The following is a 24,578-nucleotide window of genomic DNA, read 5'->3' on the forward strand; positions in this document are numbered from 1 at the left end:
GTCTTGTTGATTGTTCAAATACTTCTGTATATTTAAGTTATTTTCACTTCATTATTTCCTGCCCTTCCTCTCAGATCTTGCGTATGTAGTTATTTTACAGGAATTACAGATCTCACAATGCTTATATTTGTCACTTACTTTTTCCCATTAAAATGTATTTTATGATAATGTATGGAACTCTTTTAGTTGTAAGATATAAGAAACACATTTTGTGTGTGTGATTAAAAAAAAGAATGCACATTGAAAAAAACCAAAAGTGAACTTAAAGATACCTCTAAACGGCAGTTAGAAAGAATCTTGAAAGTTTGGGGTGATAAATCCAGTTTTCTAATTTTTCATTATAACATCAAAACATAAGGAAATTTACTCACTTAAGTGTTTCTTAGCTTGCCAAGGTGAGTAGAATGGAAGATTATAAAACACGTCAGGGCAACATGAGGTGCTGTAACTGACAAAGATAATGATTTTTTAATATGGGGCCAGATCTACAGCTGGTATTAATTGGCATATGGTTACTAGCAGAAGATCTGTCTGGCTTTTAATAGTATTTTAGATTTACTCTTCCTATGTAATCACTTCTTCTGATGTCATGATTGTACTAAGTGGTTTAAGTGAGGGAAATAAAAGAAAACTTCTTTCTAAAAACAATGGGCCAAATCTAGAAGACTTTACTCAGACAAAATTTTTATTGGTATCAGTGAAGGGTTTTGCCTACTTAAGGACTGAGTAAAAACTGAATCAGGGCTTTAGGATTTGGCCAGGATTTCACCTTCAAGAACTTTTCAATCATTACTTGATTAAACTCCAAACCTAAATATATCTGTTTGAGAAGTTCTGGTTGAACACTGGGGTAGAATTAGGGATATATTCGGATGGGAAGGCAGTACCTTAATATGACACACATATGTGGTGTTCTGTCTGTCGCCTGTTTGTATGTTTCTATGTTTTGCTGCAATGTGCAGCTAGAAAAAGTGTAAAGTACTATACAGCTCCCTTCCCTTCCCAAAAGCAAGCAAAACATGTTGCGTTTTGCTCTCTTCAGATCTCTTGCTAGTGTTGATAACTTTAAGCATTAAAATGGAAAAGTAGCATCTTTTCTATTTTTCATTCAGGGCAGGACAATGTTAAACCTCCAATATTCCCTGTCTTCATTCCCTCCCTCACACACTATTTAACATGTGGTCCTATCCTTTTAATATTGGACAGGAGCACAACAAGGTGCTTATCAAAAAGGGTTAACTCTTTTCTTTCATTCACTCTTCTCCTGTTCCATTTGTGATTATTTTGAAAAAAAAAAAAAGATGGGGTACATAAAGGAAATTCAAACAAATATTAAGAGAGAGAAAGAGTAAAGTGAAAAGAAGTGAAAGAGATTTTTTTTAAAAAAGGGGGGGTGAGGGAGGGCAGAAAATATGACTGGTGATATTTGAAGAGAGGTGTGGGTTAGGGAGCAATGAGCATAAGGAAGGCAGCCTGGCTGTTCCTCCCCCTTTCCTAATCATAGCCCTTACTCACAGACAAAACTCCCTCCCTCTCTCATTCACTCACTCACTTTAGGCCAATCCGTCCTCTTTCTCTCTGTGTGTCTCTCTCCTACTCTGAGACAGAGTCAGAACTCTTCTCCCTGACAGCCACAAACATCTACAGCACTTACTGCATTCAGAGAGGGAACCTGCAAACAAAACTTCACAGAAAACTTTCTATTCTTGTTCCAGAGAATTTGCTGAAGAGGAGAGAGGAAAAAAAGAAACCATACAAACAAACAAACAACAAAAAACCTGTGTGTGAAGAGAAAGGAAAAGCAGGGCCTTTTTAAAAGGGAATCACAACAACTTTTGCTGCCAGGATGCCTTTGCTTTTGAAGAGAGAATTTTTGTTGGCGCTTTGCTGGATTATAGTGAAGAGTTCTCCAACCCCAGGATCTGAGGGGCACAGTTCAGTCACCGACTGCCCATCATGTGCCCTTGCCACACTCTCAAAGGATGTGCCAAGCTCACAGCCTGAGATGGTGGAAGCAGTAAAGAAGCACATCCTGAACATGTTGCACTTGAGGGACAGACCTAACATCACCCAGCCGGTGCCCAAGGCAGCACTTTTAAATGCCATAAAAAAACTCCATGTAGGAAAGGTGGGAGAGGACGGCTATGTGGAAATAGAGGATGACATTGGAAGAAGAGCAGAAATGAATGAACTTGTAGAGCAAACTTCAGAAATCATCACATTTGCAGAATCAGGTGAGTGCTAGAAAAAAAATATCTTAAAATATCTTTCTATGCCAGAATTGCAGTTAACTTGTTTCTTCTACCCAACAATAATATTCTCTGTAAGATTATAGGGTGAAGGGAGGAGGGTGAGGGGAAAAGGGTTGTCACAGAATTTGATTTCCCCTGATTTAGTCTTGGATACAGCTTACATGCTTCCACTTGCTAAACTCAGACAGCCAAACAGTAAGGAAGCTATCTAACCAATCTGGAGCAGAAAGTCGGGCTGTAAAGGAACCTTCCAAACTGTGCTTGTGAAACCAGAGCATTTGCACTGATATACTGGACTCTAGGTCTGATGATGAAAGGGAAAGAGCTGCAACCTCTTAGAAAGTTTCTGACAAAAGAAAAGGATTTAAATTTTTAAAAAGTAAAGCTTCCTAGTTAAAAAAAACAACAACAACCATTAGGTAAAACATCACTTGGAGCATATTTAACTTAATACAAGCAAGAGGGTATTTTTGCTGTTTAATTAGCACAGCATCCTAGGCAATAAAGCATTTCAGTGACTGTCAGAGAAACTTCAATAGAACCAGGACAAATAGTTGTAGATGATCCAATTTCTAATGCTGACTTTTGCACACTGGAAAAAAAAAAGGAAATATTCTGTTTCTAAGTGCTCCCTGCCAAAGAATGCAACCTTGACAGTGTTCACTTTGAACTATTCTGATCTCTCCAATTTGTATAATTTGAGTGTATAGAATTTGCAAAACTAATTGCTCAAAAAACCTCGGCATGTGCCTGTAGAAAGCAGCTGTGACATTCTCCCCTAAATGAGCAGAACCGGAACCCATATAATAGAATAGATGTATATGCATATACATAAAATCATCTATATCTTGCTACAGCTGTCTCACCAATCTGGAAAGGTATGAAATTGCTAATAGCAACTCTTTTTATCATTCAGTCTAGCCAAAGAATTTTTCTTGTTGCCAAGACAGTTTTAAAAGAATGTCACTGTTTTGTTTGGTACAGCATATGGTAGGCAAAGTATGCACAGGAACTCCAAGCATTTTTGTTTAAAAGCAGTATAAACAATTAAGACAACACTCAGAGTTTCCAGTCCTGAAAACCTGTTGACTCAGATGTTCTGTTTGCAGGAAAGCCATGCACAGAAGTGTGCATGCTTTTAAGAGCAGACATTCCTGCCGGCTGTATGGCTTCCAACTGCATAAGAAGCCCTTGCGTTTGGCGTCCTTGTCAATGCAGCCGTTATCAATTGTTTCACTGGGAAGAGTGCTGCTTCTCTGCCCTCATATGCTCTCCATTTCAAACACTGGGTAGAAGATCTCAATGCAAGTGAACAATGGAAGCTTTGGTTTTCTACCTGTTTAAGGAATGGACAGAAGCAAAGACTAATGGGCACCCTCCCCAACTGGTTTTCAGCACCTCTCTCTCTAAGCAGAATGGAACACATATGGAAGGAACAGTGGTTTCTGTTCCTCCTGTGCATCCCAATCATTTGTAAACTCACGATTGTCTTTCCTGAGCTCTGACACAAAGGAATTCTGAATCTGATATATGCCTATTAAACACGACAGCCTTGAATTGCAACTCCTAATCCAATTGGCTCAGAGTCACATGACCAAAAGTAACTGTGCCATTGCCCACAAATTGGCCAATAGTCCAGCTGCCAATCTCCGTAATAAAAACTACTGAATGCCCACAGCAGTTTGATTTACATCTACATAGTGATCAATATTAACAGCAACATTATTTTAATAAGATTTGTGGTATCTAGTTCTTTAATAGAATGCAGGGTGTAGAATTTTATTCTCTTGTATTTTTTGTTGTATTAAGACTCTCCATTTTCTTGGAGCCATGGCATGTATCTTCTAAGAGATGTTTGGGGCCTTTTTTCCATACTGGCGGGACTTTAGTTGGTAGGAGAGTAAGGGATGTGCTGAATAAAAGTCGTGTACATGAGTCTAAGTTTATAATGGAAAAATTGACTTCCACTAGGGAATGATATTTGTAGGATGGAGTCATTGCTGCTAGTCAGTTCTTTAACCTGCTGAACAAATAATTTTCCTCTATAAATTCAAGATCCATTAATAATACTTTACAGTTCAATAACACTTTCAATCCAGGGAGCTCACAGTGTTATATAAACACTAATGATTTAATTAAACTTGACATCAACTCACTGACACATATTTACTTGCAAAGAGGGAGGTTAAAGCCTAAAACAGTATTATTTTCCATATGCATATGTGGAAACTGAGGCAAAAAAGAATTCAAGCAACTTCTCTCAGGTATGTGGAAGAGCCTGGAATAGAACACAGATTCATGGGCAATTCCCAAAGCCTATAATATTCTCACTACTCTTACCAGAAACTACCATAATCTAAAAAAGAAGCTATTGAGAGTCAGTGAAAATGAATGGAAATTTGACACAAGTTATCTCAGCTTTTGAAAATAGGAGTAAGAATTTAGATTTTTGTTTGTGTGGGTATGACTACACATAATCCTATCAGACATCACCCTCTCAGGACTTGTGGTTATTCTATATTCAAAGGCAAAAAAAGAGATATTGTGAAATAGTCTTCAGCTATTGCACATAAATATACAATGAAAATGAAGTCTGCACACGTACTACTTTGTGCTTCTAGTCTGTTTTTCAAACCTTCTATTCTGGCTGATGTTTTATAAAATAGAGAAACTAAAATGCAAATAGTACAGGACACAGTTAAATGGCAAGGGGTGGGGGTGGGAATGGGGAAGGAGTAAATCTATTGAACTCATAAAGCACAGGTGTCCTCATATCCTTGAGATCAGCAGAATTTTTGGCAGGTACTTTTCACTGCACATCTTTGTAAAATGAGTGACCAAGAGTACTGGGCAAAAGTTTACAAAAGAACCCTACTGTATACTGACATTCTAACAAGTAAAACAAGAACATGATTTTCTACTTGCATATCAAGTATTACAGTTACTAAGTGGGATTAGTACTGCTGGAGCATCCTTTTGCCAAAACTTTGTGGTTTACTTCCAGGTCTTAAAAGTTGTGTTAGAGAAGAGAGAGAGAGAGAGAGAGAGAGAGAGAGAAAGAGAAAGAGAGAGAGAAGGTGTGTCTAGACTACAGGGTTTTTTCGACAAAAGTTGGCTTTTATCAACAAAACTATACCTGCGTCTACACTACCGCTGCGTTCTGTCGACAGTAAGTTTTGTCGACAGCAGTAAACTTCATTTTACGAGGAATAACATCTTTTTTCGAAAGTACTCTTTTGAAAAAAGGCGGTATTGCATGGAAACTGTGCTTTTTTGAAAGAGAGCGTCTACACTCTCTTTCGAAAAAGCGGCTTGCTTTGTCGACGATACTGATCACAGGCTAGATGCAGTATCTGTCAACAAAGCCTCTGTCGAAAAAGGCGTGCAGTCTAGACGTAGCCAGAGAGAGAGAGAGAGAGAGAGAGAGAGAGAGAGAGAGTGTGTGTAAGACATATATGCTCTTCATAAGCATAGCCACAAGTTTCCACTGCTGAGCTAGGCAATATTTATAAAATCTGGTTGACTACTCACCCCTTTATTTTTTTAAGTAGATAGCTTATTAGCCAGTCAAACTACTAAACTCTGGGATAGTGCCATGTGCATATAACTGAGACTGGCAACTAAATCAGCACTGACTGGGTTGCTAACATCAGCCACTGGGTAAGAGAGGGGAATTATAAGCATTGAAATCTCAAAGCTTGTCATTAGAGATGCCAAGAATAAATGAGATTTGTAATAGCTATTCACATCAGTGTTACCCTTTTGCGTCATTTCATGTCAAATTTAGACATGAATTGATTTGACAGTAAAGTCTCAGATGTCTCTTTTTCCTAGATAGATAGCCAGCCCTGGCATTAACAGCAAGGTGTTTGGTGGAGAGGATGAGGAAAGGAGGAGGATTGCTCATTTAAACCTCTTTAAATTGTTTCATCAATTGTCTTTATAAAAGACGCTTATTTAGGTACACATCCTTCTGTGCTCAGTAAAAGCACTCCATAGCCACAAGAGGGCACACTCTTCCAAAGGCTTTTCAGTTCATGCAAGTGAACCTTCCTGCAAACTGCTATTGTACCTAATTGGATCCTGAATCCCAAAGATCTTTGTGCTTATCTGTAGCCTCTGAGTGGACATCTTGTTTCTCCCATCTACTTTAAAAGGCAGAAATTCACTGGAGTGGAAGACTACCAGAAAAACAATGCATTATAAGGAAACAGGCAAAGGAAGGGAACAGATAAATCTGATAATTTGTTGGATGCTTACATTCTGGAAATGTAGAGATCAAAAATTATTTAAAAAAAACCAGACAGAAAAATGTGACCGTGAATCATCAGCTGAGTTGATTTTATCACATTTTTTTTTCTAATGCAGTCTCCTTGGCTTTTAGAAAACAAATCTTTCCCCTTGATTTTTTTCCACTTTGGCATACTTTATCAAAATTCCAAGTCTAACAAGTGAAAGCAGATTACTTCCCTCTTAATTCAATATGTTTTACTGAAACAAAATGAGAAGGTTTTCTAAGGGTTGTGTTGGTTGTGAACAGTTAAAGAAAGCGCAGGTGAATCTGAGAAGGTGAGAACTAGTCTAGAGAAGGTATCTGAAAGAGAGCGTCACTGTGCATGCAGACATATATGAACTTTTGTCTGCAAATACAGCTGGGCACATGTGGGCACATATTTGCTTGTGTATATGCATAAGTGTGCATATGCATTTTTATGTATATGAATGTGTCAGGACATGCAAATGTGGGCACATGTATGCATGAATTTGTGCACATAATGTTTCCATATAAATGGGCACGGGTGCCTGGATAAATGTATGTGCATGCATGCCTGTGCATAAATGGATGATATCAGTGCATAAGTGTACATGTGTATATGAACTAGCCTCTATGTGTAAATGTATGCATAGATCTGTGTTCAAGTGTCCTTAAATATGTGCATTTGTTACTATGTGTGAAGTTAATATTGTTTGTAGCAACAATTTTAACATTGTAATTTAAGGTCAAATACTAAACCATTTGAAGTCAGAGAAAATTTACTGTTTACTTCTGTGAGCTCAGGATTTGGCCCTTACTGCACAAACATGCAATAATTTTATGAAGAAAGTGATAGCTATTGTTCAGATCAGCAATATTATTAACAATACACAAATTGTTCTCCTGTTTTCTACAATACAATGAACCATTTTAATTTAATATTGCAAAAACCTTTCTGGTGAAAGCACCCCTCCACTCCCTGGAAAGCATGCACACTTGCACACGCTTACACACAGACACAGATACACACAATCTCATGAGGGAAGATTTTAGCTCCAGTGAGGGAACTTTACATTGTAAGTACATAATGTCTCCTTTTTGGATAATAAGGGACATGCTAATTTCTGACAGAATAAAATATGAATCAATAGTCACTAGAGCTGAATTTATTCAAATTCCAGATGAACTGACCTTGACTGTAACTGTTCTGTTGGCCTTTTCATGAACATTTACAGGAATGGGTTTTTGTTCACATAAATGTTTGGGGAATAGCTGTTCCTCCTGCAAATACATATATTTGCCTGTAGAAAAAAGTATATGAACATTGAATACAAGGCATTTGCTATTTGCACTAGAAATGCTCTTTTTTTGTTTGTTTAAAGAGTTACAATCATCCAGTCCGGGAGCAGAAACCATGCAATTTAGATGACCAATAACACATGAAGAATAATGAATAATTGGAGAAAATGATTGTGACCAATCCATAGACTGAAATACATCCACATAAATTCCCACTGAATCATCAGGAATAATGAAAAAACTGTAATAATCAGTCTCCTTAGGGATAATTGCCAGACAGATCACAGGGCTAAATTCACTGGATAAACTGTATGCTGTGAACAATTCATCTAGCTCTGGTGGTCACTCATTAGTAAACATTTCAAGCAATTATCTCTCAACCAACCTATTCTCTTCATTCCCTTATGAAGAACCTTTCTACTAACCTACTTCTTTTTTTCTGTCTCCTGGGGAACAAAAATGAGGAGTAAAGAGAAGGATGCTTTTGAATGTAATTACAGATTGGCACACTGTTCAAATCCCCCCCACACCCAAGCTAAACATAGGCAGTAGTAAAGTTAGCAACTTTTAAAAAAAAAAGCTTGCTTGATAGGGAAAAATAGTTCATTTACAGTATAATATAAAAATGACTCCAAAATGAAACAGCAATGAAGAATGGAAATTTAGTCACAAAGCTCTCATATGGGCAAAACCCACTTCCCTAAATGAGCAAGCTCATGATACTATAGATAGATAGATAGATGCATTTGTTAATCTCTAAGGTGCTACAGGAATATTAGTTTTTTAAATACCCTATAAGCTCTGGTCTTCACTAGGGAGTACTATTAAAATAACTCCCCTTATTTTGAAATAACAAGCAGAGCATCCACACTAATAAGCCCATTGTTTCAAAATAAGGGTCTGGTTATTTTGAAATAATAACTCTTGCTTTCCACGAGGAATAACGCTTATTTTGAAATTGTTATTTTGAAATAGCTGTGGTGTGGATGCTCCACTGCTGCTATTTCAAGATAACTACTCCCTGGGGTCAGTCAAAGTAATAGAGCGACAGGAAGCACTGAGGAGTAAAGCTGAGGTAGCACGTCCACATTAAGGGAGCCTGCCTCGCACTAATGTCCAGGGTTCCCTGTAGTTGGCACATGCTATTTTGAAATAGTTATTTCGGGAGTTATTTCAAAATAAGTTGTTTCAAAATAATTTCCTAGTGTAGCCATGCCCTTACAGAGTGAACAATTTTCTAGTGCAAGTTTAAATACCATGTATTAAGAGTAAGCTCTACTATAATGGTAGGAACTAAGAACTATAATTGCTTACATGGGTAATGATTGGGGCCGGGCGGGGGAAAACAGAGACGTAATCATCTAATAACATTGGGTTAAGGAAATACTTGCTTTAAATTTGTTACCATTTTATTCAAAAAGCTCTTCTGAGTTGTACAATTTAGGCCCTTTCTGTGTAGGTGCACCTAGCTGAAACTAACCGGGCGCTCCTGAGGCTTAATGTAAATCTAAAATAAGAAGGCTCTTACTCCATATTAAGGGACTGCAACTTGGCAAAACTGAGGAAAGGAATGATGAGCCTCAGAGTACACTGTAGCAACAAAGATTCCATTGCTTCTACTGTAAGACCTAAAAGGAAGTAGTGAATGCAACAATTTGGCTGTGTGAGTCCACAAAGTACCTGGATCCACTGAGAAAGCCCTGTTTGTCTGTGATATACCTTCTTGCCTTCTGCATTCCCCTGTGGGACACAAAACACACAAAAACCAATTCTGAAGAATGAAGAGATTTTGAAGTCTGTCCCCTCCAGCTCCGGCATGGGGATACATACCTTCCCTGTCCCCTTCCCTCATTCCATGGAGTAGAAAAAATAAATTCTTCTATATTAGGTCATCATACATAGACATAAACAACTTTATGTCAGCCCTTACAGTTTTTGTAGCAAAGGTACCTGGGTAAATGCATCCTCCCCCTCTCCCCCATCACATGTTCAGGCTCTGAGCTTAAAGGTGTGCAAGCAATATTAAAGGCCAGAATATGATATTAGCAAACTCTCATTAAAATATCAAATATCATTGCTCTGTTTCCCTCCTGCTGCATAATTTCTTCCTTCTAAAAGCTTTTACCACATAACCTAAGCAGTTCATTTTTTATTTATCACTTTTCTCCACTACATTTGCCAAACTATTTAGCTTTACTAGAAGATTCCCATTTGCTCTTTGGAATCAGGACCTTTTTTGTGGCAGACACCAGCCACATCTGGGAAGTAGAAATTGGGAATCAGATAATAAACATCCCCAATGTTTTGTTATATAAGGGATGAGAAGAGTCCTGTCAGATCTGGGGTTCTGGAATAAGCACATATCTCCCTTCTCTAGCTCTTTCTTTTGTGATAGCACAATGCAGTATTTTGTCAATACAGCTCAGAAGCACCGAAGGGGTGAAGTGATCAGCAGTGTTGGATTGTGGGACTTTCCACATGAATCAGGCAGGAGGAGCAGGATGATTAGAAATGGAAAAAGTCCCTTGAAAATCAACCACAGCAGACAAGAAAATACAGAAAGAGGACAATGAAAGTGTTTCTGTGAGCTTATGATGAAATGATACTCTCAAAACATTTAGTAAGATCTCTTTTACACTTTCTTTTATTGGACTACAGCATGCTTTTTCATTGGAAGACTATAAATTCAGGTAGTATACATTTCCAAAGAATTACACAAGGTTTTTAACTGATGTTAAGTTCCTGAGCAACGGAGGGGTGGAGTAGAGGGGCAGCATTACAGAATCTCTAACTTATAACACCCGAGATGCAATTCCTCTTAAGATATTCACGGGGCTTATTTTTTTAAAGACTGTAATATGATGAATGTTCATTCATATTAGGCCAACTCTTCAGGTCTTAACTTTTACTCAATCAAAATTTTCACTGATTAAAAGGAGAGTTCCACTGAAAAAAGGACTTTGTACAAACTGAGTTAGAACTTCAAGATTTGTACTGTTAGTTCTTTCTCAGAAGCTGATTAGAAAAAAAATCATAGCTGATTTGGGATTTGTGGTGAATTCAAGAGAATTTTGATTTTTTTCCATCACTACGCTAATTTTACCTCCAGCTTTTCTTCCATCCCATCCACTTGAAAAATGATCTAAAAAGATTTCCTTTTAATATTATTGGATTTTCTACTAAAAAAATGTGGCTTGAGGACTACACAGAATTTATATTTTCATACAGAAGCATTGAGGCCCTTTGATATTTTTGCATCCCCCACTTTCCTTGGAATTTAAATCCACAGTTCTTTGAAAACATGTTGAATAATTTTGGTAATGTTATGACATTAGACTTTCTCTTATGCTACTTTGCAACAGCAGTTCAGAAGTGAAGGAAGGCAAAAAGAATTGAAAGACTAATCAAATACTTTAGGCTGTATCAGTCTATTTTTATTACTACTAGTGATTAATTCAATTGTCAGATTTATAGTGATTTATGAAAAACTAATTTTAAAAGATCTAGAGTTTTTTGTCTTTCGTGCAACATCAGTCGAAAGTGAGTAACTACATTGTTACAGGAGCTTCAGGGGGTAGCCGAGTTAATCTGTTACAGAAAAAAAACAACAAATAGTCTGGTAGCACTTCATAGATTAACAAAACATGTAGTTGGCATCATGAGCTTTCGTGGACCGTGCTCCCTTTGTTATGTGCCATCTACATGTTTCATTTGTCTATAAAGTGCTACCAGACCATTTGTTGTTTTTTAGATTGTTACACATACTACTCATCTCCTCCATATAAGGTAATAGTGGCTATTTACTGATGGAAGTATGTCACTTTATCATTCGCAGCACTCATTATAATGCTAAGAATAAAAATGTTAAATATTGCCCCTTGGCACCTAACAGTGTTAAGTAACCCTCTAATAAGTACTCTTTACAGCCGGTCCGAGTTACGAATGGTTGATTTACGATCGTTCACATTTACGACCAAACCTTCCATTAAGTGGACTTAAAGGTGGTCCCCAAGTTACGAACGCGACCCGCGCTTATGAACAGCGTGGTCACAATGTAACTCAATGTGGTCCGACTTACGAACATTTCAAGTTACAGCCAAGTGTTTGGTCTATAACCCGTTTGTAACTTGGTGACTGGCTGTATAAAGCTCCTTTTTCATTATACACTAGGACCAAAAGCCAGGATTTGAATTCCCTTGAATTGGTAGGTTTTTCATATCTAGATATAGACTCAAATCTATAGCATAGATACATTACTTTAAATGCTTTGCTCAGAAGTGCAGGCACATAACAAAGGGGGTACATGTAGGCTGTGTCTAGACTGGCCAGTTTTTCCGGAAAATCAGATGCTTTTCCAGAAAAACTTGCCAGCTGTCTACTCTGGCCGCTTGAATTTCCGCAAAAGCACTGACTTCCTACTGTAAGAAATCATTGCTTTTTGCGGAAATACCATGCTGCTCCCGTTTGGGCAAAAGTCCCTTTTATGCATAACTTTTGCGCAAAAGGGCCAGTTTAGACAGCTCAGATTTGTTTTGCGCAAAAAAGCTCCGATCGCGAAAATGGTGATCGGGGCTTTTTTGCACAAAAGTACATCTAGATTGGCCACAGATGCTTTTCCGCAAAAAGTGCTTTTGTGGAAAAGCATCCGTGCCAATCTAGACGCTCTTTTCCGCAAGTGCTTTTAACTGAAAATTTTTCCTTTAAAAGTATTTGTGGAAAATCATGCCAGTCTAGACGTAGCCATATTGTATATCTTCAGAGATCAGTCATAATAAGCCACAACATTCAATTCCTGATCTAGAGATCTTACACATTTTGCAGTGGTCTGACTTAGGTTTTAGTTGGGCCCATTACAGAGCCATGAGCAAGCTAAAAAGTTGGCATCCAGAACTGAACTTTTCTAACTTTCTGGCATATATAGATCTAGGGTTTTGTTTAGTGCCTATCTGTATCAAAAAACGTCGGCATTTATAAAGCAGATGGCTTTGCCACAGCTTGTTTTACTGCCAGAATGGAAACAGGAGTACCAATCATGCAACAGCAAAAAGAGCTAACTCATCACCTGTTAATCACTATCAAGTGACTATCATTCTCAGAAAATCTCACATCATCTCAAAGCTTTTGTTGTCTTGGACTGGCATGCTAAAACTTGCCGGTCTCTTTTCCCAAAACTTTAGTATTTTTATGTGAGAAAGGCTACACCTCTGAAGGCAGTACATTACTCTACAGTCCTGTTTGTTTCCCACAGACTTTACTGATACCTGTCTCCAAAGGGGGTTAAATGTGGTTCTCATGGAATTACTTAATATAATCCATGTGTTTCTCTGTCCCAAGGACAGTTCAAGTCCACAATTTCATACTCTCACAGGGAAGGAAAAACAAAAGAAAACAGTGTGCCCTGTGGCTATTCTAATTTGGAAATTACTGTCTCTTTGACCCGGGAATTCCATCTGGAGTAGCTGAGTGTCTCTGTGTCAGGACTTCACAGAAAAAGAAAGCAGCAGGTAGCATAGAGGGCAGTGCAGGCTGCTCATAGGTTTTTGGAGGCAGAAACATTTGAGTTCTCACATTAATATGGGGCTTCCTCTGCAGCCTTAGGCAAGTCACTTAAACACTATGTCTCAGTTTCCCCATCTGTGAAATGGGGATACCGCTGAGGGATGTTGTGAGAACTTATTAAGAAACAGGATCAACAATCTCACTGATTTAATAACATTTTTCAAGTGACTTTTTTGATGCTTTGGTCCTACCATTTTAGTGATTGTTGTGGGTGAGTAAAATTTTGATACCCTAACTCACACTGAAGCATTCTTCACTTCACACTTGTAGAGCAACCTGTTTAAATCAGAATCTGTTCCTCTCTGTTTTAAAGTTTTACATCTATAAATTCCAAACTTCTGCTGCCTATCCATCCTGAACCTGAGAGAAAACATGTAGGTAGTCTTTCCCCGCCCCTTCCCCCCCGCCAGTATGATGCTATTCTCTTTCTCTAAAAAAATAAAAAAGCCAGTTTTCCTACAAATCATAATGACATAGTCTTAGAGACAAACAAATCATCTCTCTCGCACGTGCTCTCTCTCTCAAAAAAAAAACAGCTAATTCATTCTCTCTTAACTTCGCCATGCTTTAGTGATCAAACCATAAAACAGCCCTCAACATTCATTTTAACTTCTGCCAGGTCTATGAGGTCTGTATCAAAGAAACTCCCACTCCCCAGTATAATCAGCATTGTCATCCCAGTAAGTTTATATAGTAATGCCAGAGAACCTTCTCCAGAAATATGCAGTTCTTTGGCTCATTTCTTGGTGGATTTGCCATTACTATAATCACAACGGGCACACTGTGTTAAATTAAGAACAGAATCTATAGCTAGAGTCTGCAGAATGAAGCCGTCTGGCTGCAGTACACTAAGCAATGCCTGAAATGTATAGCTCTGTGACTCTCTCAGTGCTAAGAGTGATATTTAAGCACTGCTAAATTTCTGAAACTATTGGCATACATGTTCTTAGCATAAGAACTTAATGAAAAGCGATGTTGATTTATTGAGGTGGAGCTCAGGGGCCAGATCCTGCTTACTTTGGCAAATTCTCCATTGACTTCTGTGGCTCTGGATCTAGCCCCTCAATTTGTATCACTAGACACAGATTTGTATGTGTATTATTATATTTTCATGAGCTTTTATTTTAAACAGTGGTTATTTCCCCTGTCTGTTAATAATAAGAGCTGAGCAAAAATTAATCCCTACACAGCAAGTAATGACCATTTGCCATTAAATGCATTGCTCCCATAACAAAATTGTACATGGGAAAAATAGGAAAACAAATACTTCAGTAAAAAGAGCATTTTCACTGCAGGAAAAGATAACATCAAAGAGGTGTGGGGGACAGAAGTTAGCAGACACTGTACGGAACACACAGAATATTAAATAGAAACATAACTTAGGGAATTTTGGTGACAATAAAAATCTTATCAAAGGAATGAAAAATACACACTAACCATTTCTTCCCATTTGTTTTTATTTATCAACTTTAGGCACCCCTAAGAAAATGCTGCACTTTGAAATTTCCAAGGAAGGCAGTGACCTATCAGTAGTGCAGCATGCTGAAGTGTGGCTCTTCCTAAAAGTCTCCAAGGCCAACCGAAGCAGAACAAAAGTGACAATCCGACTGTACCAGCAGCCGAGACAGCCCAAAGGCAAGTCTGAAGGGGCAGTAGAAATGGAAGACGAAGGGCTGAAGAGTGATAAAAGTGAGACTCTCATCTCTGAAAAGGCAGTGGACACCCGTAAAAGTACCTGGCACATCTTTCCTGTCACCAACAGTGTACAGTATCTGTTGGACAAGGGCAGAAACTCCCTGGATGTGAGGATTGCCTGTGACCAATGCCAAGAGACTGGAGCCAGCCTGGTACTGTTGGGCAAGAAGAAGAAAAAGGATGATGGGGAAGGGAAAGAGAAAGAAGTTGGAGAATCTACAGTAGAAGAGGAGAAAGAGCAGTCCCACCGACCTTTCCTGATGATGCTTGCTCGGCACTCAGACGACCGCCTCCACAGACGACGAAGACGGGGACTGGAGTGTGACGGCAAAGTCAACCTCTGCTGCAAGAAGCAGTTCTTTGTCAGCTTCAAGGACATTGGCTGGAGTGACTGGATCATTGCTCCCACAGGTTACCATGCCAACTACTGTGAAGGGGAGTGCCCCAGCCACATAGCGGGCACATCTGGTTCATCATTATCCTTCCACTCCACTGTCATCAATCATTACCGTATGCGGGGCCACAGCCCCTTCTCCAACCTTAAGTCATGTTGTGTGCCCACCAAGCTACGACCAATGTCCATGCTATACTATGACGATGGGCAAAACATCATCAAAAAGGACATTCAAAATATGATTGTGGAGGAGTGTGGCTGTTCATAAACACACCCCACACCAAGGGCTTCCTGTCTGAGTGGAGAATTGAACAGAAGCTGCAGTAGAGGAAAGACTTGATGATGGTTTAATCTTTCCAAATGAAACCAATACTAAAAAAAAAAAAAGATAACACATGGAGTTCAAAAAGACTAAAGACAGACAAAGGAAGCAAAAGAAAGCATAAACAGGGCTTGAATGAGAAACTTTTTGAACAGTAGTGTGGGAAGGGGGATTCCTCTTCCTTTCAATATGTTCCATATTTTATTATATAGTTATGTTAAACATTATTTGTTACAAGGGGAATTGTGTTCCTTCTCCTAGTTACCTATCAGTTCAAGCCCTGGTAGCAGCTTGCCTAACCTGCAGCAATTTGGACTCTGAGTCCAAAATGACATTGAAATTCCTAGAAAAGCCACGTGTATGAACACTACATTCACTGGCACTTTCCCCTCTTCCTTCTTCCCAATTTACCAAGGACATAATGAGAGTGTGTGTACAGTACGTATGTGTGTGTGCATTTGTACTTGTGTGTGTGTGTATATGTGTGTGCACGTGTGTATTTACATACACAAACATGAGCACACATATATAAATACACAAATGAGGATGTGCGTACACACATGCTAATACATATACTGAATTATGTCGGTAAAGGGACAATATTGCGCAGGTGTTCACACCTTCATCTTCTGCACTACATTTGCAAAAAACAAAAAAAACCCACAAAAAGAAAAAAAACCCAACAAAAACACAAAAAGGAGAAAAAAATGAAAAATGAAAAGGAATGAAAGAAAGAATACAAAGTTTCATTTTGTTAAGGTGCTTACAACATTAGAACTATGCAACCTAGTTGGTTTGAAACTGTTTACCTGAGAGAGAAAGGAAAAAAAATAGAACAAAACAAAACAGAAAGACTTTATTTAATGGAAGTAACTTTTTTTTTGTTTCCATGAGAGATACTTGAAAGGAACATGTTTGTCCAGTTACTGGAGCCGAACATTTCTATATTTTGTAAAAAAATTTTTTTAATCGTTTACTATTTGCACTACAATGGTGTTTGACCTGTCTAATCTTTATTTAACAAGTATATTTGAGGGAGGTTGATTCGGAGTAGGAGGGGTTGAGAGCTGCACTTATTGTGGGCTATACAAAAACTGCTACAGCACACAAAATAGCTATTTATATTATAATTATTATTATTATTTTGTACCTTAAAAAGAATAGACACATACACCAAAGACATTTATGTGAGCCTCTAAGCAGTCTCTTTACGGTTGGTACCGTTCAGAAGAAAATAATCAGGGTTTAGATTATGGAGACAGTGGGATTGATTACATTCAGGCTGATATACTATAGTTAACTAGTTTAACTGATATATTTCCCATTGGGATCTGGGTTTAACCGAGGATTTCCAATCCCCAGAAAGTCCTGGGATACATGGGTTTAAGATTCTGTTTCAGGTCCATCTATGGTATAAATATAACTCCTTTCACATTCATGACACTAAAACCTTTTCCTGCTGTATAGCAGCTGTACATTGTACACATGGTATAAGCACTTCAGGCGTCAACTTAATGTTCTTACAGCAATGAATGTTTACGTGCAAAGCACAGTGTATTAAAATATAATTTTTAATGAGTGGAAGGGAACACATTTAAAACAATCCCTCGGAATGAAAGAAATTTAAAGTTTTAGTGTAACATTTAGATCTGATGTAAAAGAGCATGTAGCTTTGGGCTCGCCTTACCATCACTCCTGTAGAACAGAGAGCAAAATGAAAGCTATGGTATTATTTCTATTTCAAATACAGTCTTGAATAAGAGACTGGCTGTCTCAACCACCGTTCTCCAGTCTGGCGACTCTTGATGAGTTTGTACAATATATGACCTAATTTCAGTGTCAACACCTAACCTGAAGGGTCCAACCTATAGGGTGTAGGTAGATAGGTTTTAAAAATTCTATCACTGTCATATTTAAAAGAATGCTGAAGTAAAAACATTTGTTTTTGGATAGGGGAAAAAGATTAGCGGGAATGGGAGAAACCTTAAGGCCTTGTCTACACTGAGTTTGGAAACCATGAGGCCTGGTGCTACAAGTTCTTACCCATGTGAGTAAAGGTTTGCAGGACCAAGCCTCTTTGTTAGCAACACCCCATTGAGCTAAGCCTAAAAAAATACTTCTTGTTAGAAAAGCATGATTACGGTTCCCCATTTTGGCGATAGCACAGTTTATAAAAAACAAAACAAAACACAATTTTAGAGCACAATTGATTCCTGTCGGCAATGGCAGCGATACAGTGTATTAACACCTTTAAGGCAAGAATCATGTCCAAGCAGTGTAATCAGGGTCTTAATTTTTGTTAGCCAAAACTCCGTGTGTGTGTGTGTGTGTGTGTGTGTGTGTGTGTGTGAGTCTGTGTGTGTGTGGTTACCCACATTTGTATGAATCAAATGAGATTTAAAAAAAGGAAAAAAAATTCCTCTGTTGAATAAATATCAACATATGTGCTTATAGCTAAGTTTTCTATCTAATTTATTCCATAGTATTTAGAATGCTTAGTACAGCTAATGGGTTATACATTTATGTACTTTTTATACAATGCATTTTTTACAGACTTGTTTGCAGTTTGCAAAAAAAAAACTTTTGTAAAAATTGTAACAATTAGGTAAACACTAAATTTGTGACTAAAGTATTCTACAAGATATCAAGGCTTTCTGATTTAAATTTTTCACAGGAATTTGTTTTTCTTTTCTTTAAAGGGGTTACTAAAAGCAAATGAAAATAAAAGAATACATCAATAATTTCTCCTTAAAAATTAAACAAAACAAGTGCCTGATCTTGCATCCATTGAAATGAGTGGCAAAATTACTACTGATCTCTTGAATACTACAGGCCTGATCCAAGGCTTATTGAAGTCAGTGAAAAGATTCCTGTTGACTTCAATGGGCTTCAGATCAGGCATTAAATGGTATATGCGGCCCTCCAGAAAAAACTTACTCATGTCAGTAATCCCATTGACTTCTTGGAAGGGATTTAGGTTTGGTTTATTTTGTGGGGAGAGAAACTGTATTTCCATGAATGATGACACAACCAACACAAAACAGCTCCCAGGGACTAACATGAGATTGCAGAATGGTTTTGTGAACTAGTTTACATCATGGTTAATTCAAAAAAGGAGCCATGCTAGTCACTTCATGCTAGGAAGAGCTATTTTTAAGTTTGGTTTAATAGCTGCTGCTAGCCTGAACTCCAATCCTCGTGCCATTAAAGTCAATGGCAAAACTCGCATAGACTTCAACTGGCGTAAGACTGGGCCCATGATTTTCCTGGCTAGAGCAGACAGATTCTTTTTTTTTTTTAAGTTTAATGTTGTATAGTCAAAAAGCCAACTCTCCACAAGTTTATATGTGGTGAAAGGGGACTGGTTCTGAAAACATGAAACTAGTATGAGAAAATTCTGAAGTGAGGAAAGAAAAGATGATTTTAGATGTGGTAGGTGGGTTACATGATATACATATTGGAAAGAGTGGGAGGTTTTCAAGTCAACAAGTAACTATTTCCAACCCCTGCTCCAGTAGCTTTAATTCATATGTACTCTCCGTTTCCAAATTTTTAAAAGGTTCTCTCCCTTCAATCCCCAGACTCAGTCATGGGGTTTTGATTTGTGGTTAGAGTTATTTAAAGAAGAGAGAAATGAAAACCTACATGATAAAAAAAATCAGAAATTGGGATGTTAATCAAGACTGACTGATTCCAGCACAACCCCCCTTTCCCTGATAATTTGGTTTAATTAAATCTACATGTCCTCAAAATAGCATTATAAATTGCTACCATATTTGACAAGTTCTTTGAGGGGATGTGATCTTGAAAATAATCTATTTTTTAAGGTAGTAGCATAGAAAAAAAGGAAAGGCTTTAAATGCTAAACTGTTCCCTTCCATATAATCCACTCTTTGGGAAACTGAACAGTAAAATATATATTTTCAACATATATTTAAAAAATTAAATATATTTCTTTAGTATCTCTCTAGTAATCATGTTGTAAAATTCCTCAGACCTTCCAAAATGCTTCCTCCCCCCCTTGTTAAAAAACTCTACAATTGTCAGATGTCTCTGGAGAGCCTGGTTAAGTATAACATTGAGATATGTATTTGTGAGGATGAATGTATTAATCTGTGATTGTATTCTGGGGCTTTAGTAAAACAAAATGCATGCATATGGTTATGATTTCTTTTGGGATTTTTCTGTACTTATATTTCACAGCAGAATGCTGATCTAGGGCCCCATCTTGTACCCATTGAAGGGAATGGGAGTTTTGCCACTGACTTCAGTAGGAGCAGTCCCTCAACAATCATTGTACAATAGTACGGAATCATAAATACCCCATTGTTTGTATTCAAGTCATCAAGTTAATTTAAGTATAACAGTACAAACTCAAGGTGAAATTGGCAGCATCCTCTGAGTTGGAAAAACTTAATCACCCATAAAAGTCTATGTGCTAAGTAAAAAAAAAAAAAAATCATAATGAAGGGCTACTTTTACTCGTGCTGAATAGTGCCTTACTCTGCCAATAGTCCTATTGAGCTCAGTTGAGGATTCTTACATAGTAAATGCTATTCAACATGAGTAATGGTGGCAGAATTTGTTTCTAAAATGCAGATAAGAAGGCAAGTATTGGAGTTACTCATGCCTTTAAATTAAACCTCATATCAATCAAAATCAATAATATGGGTCAATGTAAGAACCAACCTGTTAATACTTAATAGAGCCTTATTCCACCACTGGTGACATTGCCTTTAAAGGGACTACTTGTGGAGTAAAGTGCTATGCAGTATGAGTAAGAGAAATAGGAATTTGGACTTATATGAACAATTATAAGTCATATTTCAATGGGCAGAAACAGCTTCTGGGTTATATGCTATTTTTTTGAGACACAAAAAATTTGTGTTAATTTTCAATGAGGTTTTGTATTTAAACACTTTGAAAACCATACGTTCATGAGGGATTAAAGATATATATGTATATATGTGTACACATCAGTATATATACATATATATAAGTTATGAAAGCCAAGATATTATGAAGCCTATTTTGTTTTTATTATTGTGTTTTGTTGTTGATGTTATTATTATTATTATTATTATTTTGCATATTACATGCAGTGCTTTAACCAATGTCTGTTTGGCTAATGTAATTAAAGTTGTTAATTTATATGAGTACATTTCAACTATGTCAATGGTTTCTTAATATTTATTGTGTAGAAAGACTGTTTTTTAAATTTACAATATGTTTAAAGAGGTAACAGTTTGATATGTTCTCATTTGTTTATATTAGAAGTTATTTATTTTCAAGGCATTCCGTCTGATATTTTGATATTTGGAAGGCATGCTACCTATACTTTGTACAGTTAGTGGGCAGTATTCATCAGCTCCCAATAGATTCTTAGGCCTTACATTAAATAAAAGACATGTTTGGGGATTTTTATTTTAAATCTTTCTTACTGGTTTGCCAAGAATAACTCAGCACACTAATTGTCAGACACTTTGCCTGCGTGACCAATTTATTCCTACTGTAATTGCCTGAGACAGAGGACCAAAGTTGTCCCTGGTGTAAGTCCAATGACTTCAGTGAAGTTACATCACAGATGAATTTGGCTTACAGAGAGAAAATGCAAGGAAAAGTCGTGCGAGAGAAGAGGAAGAGTCTTTGCATTTGGAGGGGATTTTGATGTGTTAAAAATGTTTGGGTCCGGTACAATTTTATTTTACATTGTTCCTTTTGTTATCTTGCTCTTTCCCTCCACAACAACAGCAACAACACAAGTGAAATAAATAAAGGGAGTTTCACTGAGCTTTGTGTACTTGTCTGTTAATATGTATTCCTGGTTGGGAAAGTGGGGAGCTGGGGAAATAAGAGATAAAAGGAGACAAAAAGGTGAAACGTGTAGATGCCTCCTAGTGTACAACAGATTTTAAAGTTGGAATTCTACCATCATTACTTATTCATTCAGGTACATGGGGTTTTTCTTTCATTCATTCATTTTTGACTAGTGGAAGATACCCAAATCTGAAAGAGAAAGCAAAGCACATATGCTCATTTTGAGGCTGTTAATTCTTCCATGACATATTTCTCTGAAACTACTAAAGAATTAAAGACACATACAAAACCCAAAGAGAATTAGGAGTTATCCTATAAGATAAAACTGCAATGGTTACTAGTCCACATGAATCAAGGTATAAACTAATCAATAGTTCCATCATTTGCTCAAACAGGCATAAATAGTCAACTAATCATTTGGGCTAAAAAAGGAATTCCCCCGGTGGTATAATACTTTACAATTAAGTATTAAAAACTCTGAGGGTTTTATCTTTTTTGTGTGGTAATCCTGATTGCCTATGGATACAGCTAGCCTAAGATGGACCATTAGAATGTTCCAATATAGAAAGCTGCAGAGAGCAGGAATATTAGATTCAGCACAAAATTTTTTATAAATGCTGCACCAAAAAGTTAAACATTTTGCAAAATTCTGCATATTTTATTTGACAAAATAATACAATATAATCACAACAGTATAGATTATATTGGTAAATCATTTAAATCACAATACATAATAAGTTATAACAAATATTCAGCACTTCTTAAGCACCTCAGTTAAGTTACTAATACTTGGTAACCAGTAGCCTATATTCCTGTTATAATCCTGGAACACTCCTTTGGGAAGAGCTTGGTTCCAATTGGCCTGACATTTCACTGATCATTTTATAAATGTGTTATTTGCTCTCAAAGTCTTTTTTTTTTTAATGGCTAAGTAAAAGAAATTCTGACCTGTAAGTTAAACCCATTATGCCACTCAGGGACAGGAAAAAAAAAATTAAGAAAGCACACACACTTTTCTAGCTAAGGATTCCCTAACTGTCATTTACAATAAGGAACCTATATACCACTCTGGGAATGTAATGGAACCTTAAAACTTGAACAGTGTGTTTTATACTTCTAAGAGCATTGACTAAGAACAGAAACAATCAGGGGCGGATATAGGGTAGGGCGAATGGGGCGGCCGCCCCGGGCCCCGTGCTTAAAAAAGCCCCACGCATGCGCCGTGGCAAAGGGGGGGCCCCCGCGGAGTTATGCTGCCCAGGGTCCCGCAAAACAGTCATCTGCCCCTGGAAACAATTAAATAACAATAGGAACAAATTAACTAATAATCCACACCTGGTGTTCCCCAGTACTGAGTGAGAGGTACAGTCGGTCTTTGCTTACACACATGCACACCCACTCCCTCTACACCCCTGCAGTGATTTACCTCTCTTCTATCAACTCCACGAACTCAAAGAGAAGTGCCCAGACTGCCATGTCCCTCTATAATTTTTGCTTCCCCATTTTACTGCAGAGCAGGAAAGAATTCTGCAGACAATATGAATTCTGTACCTGTGCAGTGACAAAGAATCCCCCCAGCAGTAAAATGAATTGAGCACTGACTATCCCCTCTCCAGTTTGTGGTCTAGAGGTTTTTGGCCCTGGGGCAGGACTGAGTCACATAGTCTATAGCCCTATCCCTATGGGCAGGACAGACCAAGGAGCAGACTTTAGCCCAAAACCTCCCATCTACGTCAAACAGGAAGCAGTGTTATACTTGAAAGAATTTCACAGGATCTTTTTAGGGGGATAAGGCAAAACACAACATTTATTGACAATGTAACATTATTCTAGTATATGCATATTCACACACACAGTCTTGTTGCTTAAAGTTACCAGTTTGTTGTTCACATTAACTCACTGGCCAGGTAGTTAAATGTGAGTCAGAGAAGTGGGGGTTTCTCTTGGTCTGGACTGATGCTTTGGTTTTGACAAGATGGGACCCAGAGATTCGCAGAAGACACCCCATCTTTCATAGGACTTTTTTCCCATTCAGGTCTACACATTTTGCTGCGTTGGTTCTTAATCAACTACCATCAGTTCGTGTAACATCTGTTTATCTAGAAGTTTTTGGTTTTTTGTTTGTTTTCTGACATCAGTATGTTAGTGCCTCCTTCCCAGAGTTTATCTGTAAAGGTGTGCTTGCTGCTAACTCCAAGGCTGTCTATATGTCCTGCACTAGTCTTATCTTGGGCCCAACTGATGGCATGTTGGCGCACCTGAGTCTTCCAGCTCTTTCTCCCCCTTCTTCCACCATCTGCACTCTGAAACTGCTGAACCTTTAAGTTGTTATCTTTCTCCAAACACTCACATTACATACTAATTCACTCCCTCTCTCCAAGAATTATGCAATTGTCACAAGGGAAAAGGGATACAATTGCCTTAGTAAGGTATCAGTCTACTTCTAATACAAAGCTTTTATTAGTACAAACTTTTAATCATTCTTCATATTTTCTTTATAACACAATATTACTCCTAAGAGCAACACTATGATCATGCTGAATCTCAAGGATCCTTCTGATCTTTCTCCTTTAACATCAGATTCACCACAAGCAATTTGACTGATGCATTTTTATCAAGGGCCTATGAGACTGTTCTTCCCTGCTAACCAGAGAAGGGCTACCAACAGAGTTATAGTTGCTTAACTTTTATTCTCACACTACATATTAGGCACATTACATAAGACATTATAAAACTCTGTTGTCTACAGCAGCAAGCAATTGTTAGCTTCAGACTTGGGGCTGGAACAGATTGCAATCGCGATCTAGTGGTCCACAGCCTCCTGGCTGGGGCAGGCCACTCATATGGCACAGGACTTCTGGCCTAGTGTGTGTAGGCCACTGCCTCAAGGGTAGGGTTGACAACCATGTGGCTGAGGGACCCAGCCCAGTGCCTTCATATTGGCAGGTGGTTCTGCTTCTCGCCTGATGGGGATCTCACCACAAT

At 37.9% G+C, this 24,578-nt stretch overlaps 1 protein-coding gene across 1 annotated transcript; it reads left to right on the forward strand.

Moving 5' to 3' along the window:
* The first annotated feature begins 1,507 nt into the window (after positions 1 to 1,507).
* Positions 1,508 to 21,566, forward strand: INHBA (inhibin subunit beta A). The gene is made up of 2 exons (XM_075921727.1): positions 1,508 to 2,234; positions 14,839 to 21,566. Exons 1-2 carry the CDS (start codon positions 1,847 to 1,849, stop codon positions 15,720 to 15,722), a joined length of 1,272 nt encoding a protein of 423 aa, XP_075777842.1. The 5' UTR covers positions 1,508 to 1,846; the 3' UTR covers positions 15,723 to 21,566.
* Positions 21,567 to 24,578: the final 3,012 nt, after the last annotated feature.

The sequence above is a fragment of the Pelodiscus sinensis genome, chromosome 2 (assembly GCF_049634645.1).
Source record: "Pelodiscus sinensis isolate JC-2024 chromosome 2, ASM4963464v1, whole genome shotgun sequence".
Classification (NCBI taxonomy): Eukaryota; Metazoa; Chordata; order Testudines; family Trionychidae; genus Pelodiscus; species Pelodiscus sinensis.